Genomic DNA, 10,057 nt, shown 5'->3' with positions numbered 1-10,057 from the left:
ATCTGACTACCCATGCGACTATTTGCAAAAAAAAAGGGGGGGTCTGCAAGTACTAGGTTTTAAAACCCAACAATAATTTTCATTTATTATTTATCAAGGACTCGGTTCAGTGCCGTTTAGTTCCAGCAACGAAAAGAACTGAAGATTAAACTAAAAAGTGAATAACCAAAAAAGACAGCTATTTTTTAAAGAAGCCAGTGCAAAATAATACCTCTGAGGCATGATATCTTTTCATAAAAAATACAGATTTAGATTTCAATGTGTCAGTCCCACTTGGAGAGGCAATTATTTATGCAGCAGTATAAGTAAAGTTAAATTGAATCACTTTAATATTAGTCTCTCAAAGCATACTTAAAGTCCACAGCAGGGTTCAGCACATAGTAAAATATCAGCAATGCTGAATTAAGTGATATATGGTATTCTGCTTTGTCTTGAAATCAATATAAGACAAAATCACCAATGATTTTTTTTCCAGTCTTCTTGATGAGCTACATTTGCACAAACTGTGCAGTGAGTAAAGGGAGTTAAAAACTGAAATAACTTATTGATTGTAATAAATAAACTCCCAATTTTATGATACAATTCAAATTGTTTCAAAGATTGCAAACTTGAAACAATTCAATTCAACTACTTCATTGTCCCACAAGGGGAAATTAGTTGTGAACATGTGAACAATTGATGTAAATTAGCAGTTTAACTAAAATCTGGCACATTTTAAGTTATTGTGCTGATGCCACGGGTCTATCCATTCATCAGTATATGAAATGATGGATGGTTTAATGGATGGGTCATACATTTTACAAATCCTTTATTATAAAAGTGGCTAAGAACATGGATGGATGGATATATAGATATCCAGTTACATGCAAAATCACTGGTGAACAAATAGTAATTCTATAAATTGAAGAAGTATGTGGATGAACATCAAGAGTGTCACAGCTGTTATGAGTTTGTTATGGACATGGTTTGATCTGTGGCTTCACATAGAGGCTCCCTTTTATTTATATATCAGTTCAAGAGAATCTCTGTCCAAGTTTTGTCAGTTGAAATCTCAACAGAAAACTTGTACAAGGCTGTTATGAATTAGACATGGCTCGATCTCTCCCCCCCAGGCACTGTCTTCACATAGGGCACCACTTCATCAGGGCATCTGGCTTCTTTCTAGTTTCTTTTACAATCTCACACTGCTCCAAAAATCTCACACCTGCTGAGAGAGAAACCTTCAAAGTCAGTACTTAAAAAAAAAAGAAGTTACGGTAAAGAGACGTTTCATTCTTTAAGAAAACAAAAACAAAACTTGTTTTACATTACATCATCACATGGTTCATGGGCCTATTTTATCAGAAACACATACATTTGACTCTTCTTCTTCTTCTTCTTTCAGCTGCTCCCTTTAGGGGTCACCAGAGCAGATCATATTATCCATCTTACCCTGTCCCTAGGATTCTCCTCTGTCACACCAACTCTGTGCATCTTTGCCTTTACTACGTAAATCGTTGTCTTTTCCTCATGCTTCATTTTAGTTAATACACCTCTGCACATCACCCGTATTCTGGAAAATCGGTACCAGACGACAGTGGGTCCAACAGTGTGTGCAGCCACCTCCTAATCTGACAAAACATTGACTTGAGCTGAATTTGATTCTTCCAGATTTTTGACTTTTGTTTTTTTAAATACCTACTTCATGGGATCATAGATGTCCCAAAGTAAGAGAGAGAGAAAAGGAGAGAGAAAGAGTGAGAGATAATCATTTACAATTAGACAAAACAGGGATGGCATGAATTATACATAAATATTAGTCACTCCTGTATCTGTGGATCAGACACAATCCTTTAAAACCAAGACAGGTGTGTCATAATACCAATAAATCTTCTTCTTCTTTCAGTCACTGCCTTTAGATCGTCTCCACAGTGGATCATCTGCCTCCATCTCACCTTATTTCCAACCCTCTGCATCTCCTCTTACATCCATGACATCTTCTCTGTGGTCTTCCTCCTTTCCTCCTGCCAGACTCCTCCATCTTCAACATCCTTTGCCAAATAGATCCATTATCCTTTCTCTGCAAATTACCCCAGCCACTTCTCTCTATCTGCTCCACCTTGCCTGCACTCTGTTCTTCACCTCTCTTGCACACTGTCCATTGATTTGGATTGCTCACCCTAGCTGTTTAATTCTACTACCTCTGCTCCTTGCATGTTCACTTTTCCACCTGTCTCACTCTCTTTCACAAAGTAAATATGAACCCAGAGACCGGAAAGACTTTAACAGCTTATTTACAGGAAACCTGAAAATCCCAGAATCAGGATCTCTGAACAGGTGAGGGAACAGGTAAGCTTTCTCCTTACTGGAGCTTTGCAGGGATTTCTGCCGAAGTGGAAAGGACAAATTAGAGCCAGCTGATTTATAGTTTCAAGTCATTTTGAATCTTGGTTCGCTTGCGTGTTTGTCTGTCTTTACCAGGCTGGAGGCCAAAGAAATCCAGAGAGAGCTTAAAGGTGAGTAGGGAGAGTGGGCAGGCGGGTTAGAAACTGGTGGGTATTTTTTTCCGTGGCAGGTGGCGACTGGCTCGAGTGCAGGTGAGTTGAGTTTGCAGGACGCAACGAGATTCAGGGGTTTCCATTTGTCTTCACACCTGCTTATTCACTAGCAGAGAAACAAGAGAGCAAGGTAAGGCATTTCATGGAGCTAGGAGCTGAGAGAAAACACTAAAGAGCCTCATTACCACCACTGAGGAGGCAACAATCTGGCGGTGTGGAGGCTTGTGCCGGTCTTTAAATATTGCATGTGTGATGAGTTGATGAGAAACAGGTGCAACGGTCAGCACGCCAGGAAACTGGAAAGCCCACTGGTCTACCTGAGAGGTGACGGAGAGAGAAGAATGAAAATAAAATAAACCCAGGCCTGCCAAAGACATAACAGACTCACACGATTGTGTTTTTTACTCTTAAATCATTAAACAACAGTCATCCTCAGTGTAGGAGTCCATCCCAACAGGTCAGCTTGAATGGTTGTCTGTTGCTCTGACTTAGTTCTGCTATCGACTGGTGACCTGTGCATGCTGCCTGTTGCTCTATGACAGCTGACATAGGTTCCTGCCCAACCGCTTCCCTGAATTGGAAAAATGGATGGATGGATGGGTTTGAGGTGGTGGCTACTGGATAATAATTGTGGAACATAATTTTCCTGAGCTTAGTAATCATTAGCATTTAAATCCACTGCTATTTATTGGCATTAAAGTTTACATGGGGAATTAATTTTAAATTACAATGCCCAATTCAAAAAAATTTGATAGTTTTGTGAAATGCAAAGCGGATAAGAAAGCAAAATCTAAATACTGTGGGTCACTGTAGCTCAGGTGGCAGAGCAGGTCAGACACTAATCAGAAGGTTGGTGGTTCGATCCCAGGCTGCCTCCTGGCTGCATACCAAACATCCTTGGGCAAGATACTAACCCCATGTTTGCCTACTGGTGGTGGTCAGAGGGCCCGGTGGCGCCAGTGCTAACACAGTGGCCTCGCCTCTGTCAGTGCGCCCCAGGGCAGCTGTGGCTACAATGTAGCTTGCCATCGCCAGTGTGTGAATGGCTGAATGACTGAATGTAGTGTGAAGCGCTTTGGGGTCCTTAGGGACTAGAAAAGCGCTATACAAATGCAGGCCATTTACCATTTACTGTATTCATTGATTTGAAATCATATATGTTTAATCAACATGTCGCAAAAACCTTTGGACAGGACCATATGCAATGTCCCCTGTAGTGTCTGATCACAAATCAAAGATGACAGGTATTCAGTATTGATTTTTTTGGCCTTACCTCTTGTGCACAGAGATTTCTCCAGATTCTCAGAATTGTTTGCTAATATTAAATAATATAGATGATAAGATAGTCTTTGCAGTCTTTGCAGTTTTACCTGGAAGAGCATTACTCTGAAAATTTGCCATGAATTGTTCCGTTTATCTGTTTATAGTAAAAATGTAAGTTTTTGTTTGTTTGTTTGTTTGTTTTTTCAGAGTTCAGTTTTGCCCATCTTTATTGTACAGTCCAGATTATTGTAGGTTGGATGATTCAGAACCTACACTGGTATTATTGTAGGGTCTTTACTTTACAATATAAAAAGCCCAGAGGCAAGTGTTGTTGTGATTTGGCGCTATTAATTAATCGAATTTTAATCACGATTACGATCTGGGCTTTCAACGATCATTAAAAATGACTGAGCCGATTATTAGCCCCTCCCTCGTGCTTTACTCTCGCGCTGCTCCGTGTGGCAAATCGAGCGCACCTCTCTGCATTTCGAACACGTGTCACAACAATTAAGAGGACCCGAAGGAAGCTCGGAAAGCTAAGCAGAAGTTATTTGGAGAGGAGAGTGACTGCCGTTGGTTGAAAAGAGAGGTAAAAAAAACTTCAGTGGTGTGGAAACATTATGGGTTCGCGGAGTCAGACGTGGATCAAGTAGACATAGTGTGTAAACTTTGCTACAGTGTTGTAGCTGCACCACAGAGCAACACTGCAACGTTCACTAAACATAGATGTTTACATTTTTCATTTATTTTTTATATTGCAAACATTTGCACTGTTATCAGTATTTGCACACTATTTTATATTATTTTTTGACAATCTTTAAAGTCATTATTCAATACATTGTTATTGTTAAATAAATATCGTCAAATAATCGAGATCTCAATTTCAGTGAAAATAATCGTGATTATCATTTTTGCCATAATCGAGCAGCCCTATGTTGTAGTAGGCCTAATCTAAGGGAACATTTTCCCCTTTTCTACAGTTTTAGTGAAATAGGCTACCATCCAGTGTTTAAGACAAAGCGGTATAACGACTGAGGGTCGTTGACGTCGCCTCCACTGATAATCCTAGCATGTCGTGTCACAAAACAACCACCACAAAGTAGCAACTAGCCAGACGGCTGTGCATGTGTCAGAAACTCCCGATATAAATGTAAGACTTGCACTCATTAATTTACAGTATAAGGGATATTTGTTGTCATAAGTGAAAGCGTGATGAAGGCAGGTGTGCGTTCAACAGGAAATTTTATGTGGATTATCATCCTGACATGGTTTAAACAGAGATGCTTTTCCCCAAGTAGGCTACAGCGATTTACTCGCAACATAGCAGAACTAAGTATCTAGCCTGCGTGCAGACGAGAAGATCGCCGTTGTCGTCTTATAAACATGTGGATGGGTGGATGATTCATTGGATGCTATTTCTGTGTACCCAAGTTCAGCTATTTTAGTGCGCAGGGGGAAGCCAAATTATGTTCCTGAGGTTGAAGTGGTCTGTCACCCCTTCACAGATCATCACACAATGTATAGCCTAATATTTTCTTAAAGTTGTCCGGATTTGTTGCCACTTAAGCTATGGTTTAAATATATGGTAAAAAATATTCTGTGCCCCCTTCTCTCCACCAGGTGCTGTTGTAAGACATGTTGCTGAAAGTGAAATACCTCAATGTAAAGAAGTACATTAAATTGCACGCAGGATTCACTTATCTAGAATTCATCAGTGAAGGTAAGATAACCTGGCAGAACAAAATTTGTTGCACATGTATCAGTTCATCATGTTTGCATCTCATCTATTTAAAAAACGAATTAAATGTTAACACATTTTATTTTAATGTGTGACATTAAAAACAGTACAGAGCAGTAGGCCTAGGCCTATATTGTTGCTGCAGACTTGTCTAATTTAACCATTTTAAAGACAGGTAAAACAGCTGTTAATAAATATTAGCTAAATAAAAAAGTCAAAATTAGTTTTTAAAAAAGTTTTTCAGGCGTTTTAGGTGACATTATGCTTATCTTTTTGTAAAGCCAAAACCAAGTTTGGACTTCCGGATGCTGCTGACCTTGATATTTTCGATGAAACTGACACAGCTGTCGAAGAAGACATTTTTCTGGAGTTACTGGAGGCCCAACCAGACCTATGCCTGACAATACGTGAAAAGATTTCAGATGAAGGTAAATGTTATCATAACTTAAATTTTCAGAGTATAGCCCACTCAATGTAGAGCCAAGTTCTTTTGCTCTTGATGCAGATGACATTGACCTGTCTTCATGCAATATACATGACAGTGGACAGGGCTGGGTCATATTTGTATAGAATGCTGTCTGAACATGAACATTGAAATTGTGTTATTAATGGCATTGTGGAGTAGCCTAAAGAAAGTTAACCAAATCATCTCTCCCAAAGATTTTTGTCCTTTAGCTCATTCCACACCATCCTCCTCGGATACATTATCTTCCCTCACGGACACTATATCACTTTCATCAAGTGACAGTGACCTCAGGGAAAAGGGCATTCCTGCAGGCCGCAGTAGATCCAGCAAAGACAGTTCTGCACCAAATGTTTCTGTGTCAGAGGCTGCAAAAGAGGTAATTGAGAACAGAAAATGTCTTTTGTATTTTTGAGTTGACACCATTTATACTGTAGATTGTTATACAAATTGAAATTCAAAACATGGTGGTTCCCAACTTGCCCTGTATGAAAAAATGTTAGTAGAAGTTAGTGCTTCTTGCTAGATATGTCTTTCACAGGTTTGTTGACATTCCTCTAAACTTTCACCTTTACTGACAAACAAGTTTTTATTGTTATTATTTTCCCTTTTATATGAGCAGATGGTTAAAAATGCCTTGACTAGGAAACCTGGTGGAGAGGAAATTCTTGAAGAATACAATGCCGAAAATTCACTGAGCCACCGCACCCGGCGGCAGCTTGTTAACATATTGGCAAGTGATATGACTGAGAGACATGGGTAAGAGTAATAGTACCTAATAAAAAAGTAAAGATGGGCCATATGGAATATTCTTGTAATGTATACTGCAGTAAAGACACATACTTCTGATTTAACATTGTCAATTGTATTTCCTCTATAGCAGAATTCCCTCCCGTAAGCAAAAGGAGAAATATGCCCTTGGAATAATTACACTCTTTCCCTCATTGAAGGATCCATTTTCTCCAAACGGCTATGTAAGTCATGCAGTGATTGTAAAACAGCACATTATTTAGTTTTCATCATGGAATAATTACATCAGCTAAATGATTTAAAAGAAAAATCTTAATTCCTCTTTCGTAATAACTATTGTCATAAAACTGTATTGAAATTGTGGATGTTGTTTAACATGTATTGCACCTGTTACATGATAATAGTCCTTGGGTTTCTTTTTGCTGAATCTGCAAAGTCTGTAAGATCGCATTTGATGTTTATTTTTCATCTATGTTTAAATGTGACAGGAGCATTTCTACGACGGAGTGAAAGGCACTGGATATGTAGCGTGGCGCCTCAAAACCATGTCCAGGTCTACAACCAAACGGCCAGTGAAGGAAGTCCCAGTGCATCAAGAACAAGGGCCTAAGCGCAGAAGATTAGCAACCACATTGCCTCAGCAACTTGATGGAGATGCCTGCAAGGAGGCCATCTCATTTCTTGTTCACTCTCCTGATGAAGCAAGTGTATTTCAGAAGATGAAAATGACGTTCCAACATCGCCAGGATCTGGTGCATGATCCACAAAGAACTGCAGATGTCTTCAAAACATTTCCACGCTTTTTGGATGTCAAAGGACTAGTAAGTCAAATCACTTGATATTTTCAACTGTTAATCCTTTTTTTTTTGTTTTGCTGATGTGGATGGCAACAGTAAAAGATGTGATCATTGGTCATCCCAGTCAGGCTATATCCCATATTGGTCAAAATCACATTGCAATGTAAACAATGTTGAGCACTGTCTTTATGTCCTGTGTGTATGATGAACAGGTCAATCAAGACTTCCTGCTGCTGTTTGGTGCTGAAACAGCCACCAAGTTGCTTGAGAAGTGGGACATGTCATTCAAGCCAAAGGTTATTAAAGAAGCCAAACAGCTGACTCAGTCAACTGACCTGTGTCGTTTGATAAAAGCTGCTGAGAAACCAACAGAGAGTGATGTAAATGGTAGGCGTCGCACCATGCTTGTTTGATTTTAATAATATTTATTTTTACCTGTCATTTTGAAATTGTTTTATAAATTCAACCATACACAGACTGGGACAGTGACATGGCCTCTCTGCTGCTACTCCTTCAACTTTTGCCACCCACAGCTGGACGAAAGAGGAGAACCAAAATAAGTCCAACTGATGCAGCACACAAAATGGTGCACTTTCACAAGGTAAATATGTTGTCTCACTTTTTAAAATCCTACAAAACACTTTTTCAGTTTTTGCACTTTTTAGTTTTCCTCTCCATGAAGTATGTGTCTTAGTATTTTGTAATAAGTTAGCAAGGCACATAATGTCAAACTGAATGAATGGTTCATACTCAGCAAGTATAAGCTAGGCCTATATGTCAATATCTCATTTGTTTTTAGTCATGCTGCAGCATTGATGAACACTTGCAAGCAAGAGATGGTAAACAACCATACATCCTCGCTGTTGGTCGAACCCAGAACAGCATTGACACCTTCTACATCGCAGTGGACAAACAGCTCATCCCCTGCCAAGCCACCAGCTCACTCAGTGCTTTTGATGAACTTTTCAAATCCCACTACGTGTTCAACTTATCTTACGACGAGTCACTGGTTCATCTCTACAGTTTTGTGCAGACCACCATATTCAACATTGATGCCACCTCAACAGATGAGTCACCACGTGTTCGTGAGTTGCGTGCCAAAATGTTGAATGAGAACCATGTTTAAATGTTTTATCTGTCAAACTCTGCATAGCACCAGTCAGGCTTTGATAAGTCATTTGCGACTAGGTCACAGTTTTTATCCAAGCACCAAATTTAATGACTTGTTCAAATTGTTGTATCCAGGTAGGAACATGATTCCCAAACACCACTTTATGTTGCACTACCCAACTTGCATCAGAAAAATTGGGCCATTATTGCATGTATGGAGCATGAGAGGTGAGGCTAAACATAGGGTGTTCAAAGACACCCTTAAGAACTTTAAGAACATCACAGTGTCACTTGCCAAAAAACATCAAACATCCATAGCATACAAGTGGGAGACATGTCCTTTAAGCCATGTTGAGTATGGGCCCTTGAAATCATTTGATGTTGATAGTGAGGAAAATAGTGAAATGATCTCCCTAGGCTTGCCTGCTGTTGCAGAAGAGGCTTTCGCTGCTAATTGGGTTAACATTAATGGGACTGAGTACAGAACAGGATTGGTCATTTGTTGTGGTTCTGAACATGAGATGCCGGTGTTTTGCAGAATAAAAACAATAGTTTTGGTCAATAGTCACACCTACTTCATAGTTCAGAAGCTTGTGGTTGAAAATTTCAGTGAACATTGCCATGCTTATAAAGTGTTTGAAACGGATGAAAAAGATGTTGTTAAAGCAGACTGTATTGAAACATACAAGCCCTTTGATTTGCAAAGTGCTTATGGTGATGATGATGGTCTGTACATTGTGCCATTATTTTTGTTGTGAACGTATGCTGTATGGTGCTTGGAATTTAATATTTATTAAAATGCTTATGTGACCAATTTTATGTTTTCTCCTTTTATCCTGTAAAGGGACTTAACAAGGACTTTCACTGAATGTAACACAATAGTCATACAGTAATTGCACTTTAATGCATTTTTGTATTCAGACAATTAATACAGACTAGTATTTAAAAGCTCATATATGTCACTTTAAAGTGCCAAAATAACACTGTAAAAGTTACAGAATAACACTCTAAGTGAAAACAGTCAACACAATCCAGTGTGAAAATAAACACTTAAAAGTGTCATAAATAACACCATAGTTGTTGTGTAGTAACACCCTCAGTGAAAAGAGTTAACCCAAGCCAGTGTAAAAGTGAACACTTATCAGTGTCCTAAAACAACACTATAAATGTTAGGTAGTTACACTCTGAGTGAAGACACTTCACACCATACAGAGTGAAATTTTAACACTATGGGTGTTATATTTTTAACACTACAATGGAGTTAAAATAATAACACTTTGCAAAGTGTTACTTTAACTCTAAACCAGTGAGAATTATATAAACACTGGAAAAGTGTTAACTTTAACACTATAGGAGTTGAATTAACACTGGAGATTTTGCTGTGTGCAGATCTGTTGCT

General features: G+C 38.9%; 1 protein-coding gene across 2 annotated transcripts; it reads left to right on the top strand.

Annotated features, from left to right (window-relative positions):
* The first annotated feature begins 5,217 nt into the window (after positions 1-5,217).
* On the top strand, positions 5,218-9,477 carry LOC106675613 (uncharacterized). 2 transcript variants are annotated; one of them, XM_076876020.1, is made up of 9 exons: positions 5,218-5,520; positions 5,820-5,966; positions 6,199-6,380; positions 6,624-6,760; positions 6,885-6,975; positions 7,240-7,572; positions 7,761-7,935; positions 8,025-8,149; positions 8,348-9,477. In XM_076876020.1, the coding sequence occupies exons 1-9, from the start codon at positions 5,436-5,438 to the stop codon at positions 8,672-8,674; spliced, it is 1,602 nt and encodes a 533-aa protein (XP_076732135.1). In that variant the 5' UTR covers positions 5,218-5,435; the 3' UTR covers positions 8,675-9,477. The 2 variants fall into 2 exon arrangements, with proteins under 2 accessions (XP_076732135.1, XP_076732134.1); XM_076876019.1 differs by having other exon boundaries at positions 6,882-6,975.
* The last annotated feature ends 580 nt before the right edge of the window (positions 9,478-10,057 follow it).

The sequence above is a fragment of the Maylandia zebra genome, linkage group LG17 (assembly GCF_041146795.1).
Source record: "Maylandia zebra isolate NMK-2024a linkage group LG17, Mzebra_GT3a, whole genome shotgun sequence".
NCBI lineage: Eukaryota > Metazoa > Chordata > Actinopteri > Cichliformes > Cichlidae > Maylandia > Maylandia zebra.
Note: the sequence above shows the minus strand (reverse complement) of the source record. Positions and strands in the feature narration are given on the sequence as shown.

What these genes read in the sequence shown, in the direction of transcription:
- LOC106675613 (XM_076876019.1), top strand. Translation starts at nt 5,436, where the DNA reads ATGTTGCTGAAAGTGAAATACCTCAATGTAAAGAAGTACATTAAATTG. An exon ending in TCTAGAATTCATCAGTGAAG is followed by an intron (nt 5,521 to 5,819) that starts GTAAGATAACCT and finishes CTTTTTGTAAAG; the next exon opens with CCAAAACCAAGTTTGGACTT. An exon ending in TGTCAGAGGCTGCAAAAGAG is followed by an intron (nt 6,381 to 6,623) that starts GTAATTGAGAAC and finishes TTATATGAGCAG; the next exon opens with ATGGTTAAAAATGCCTTGAC.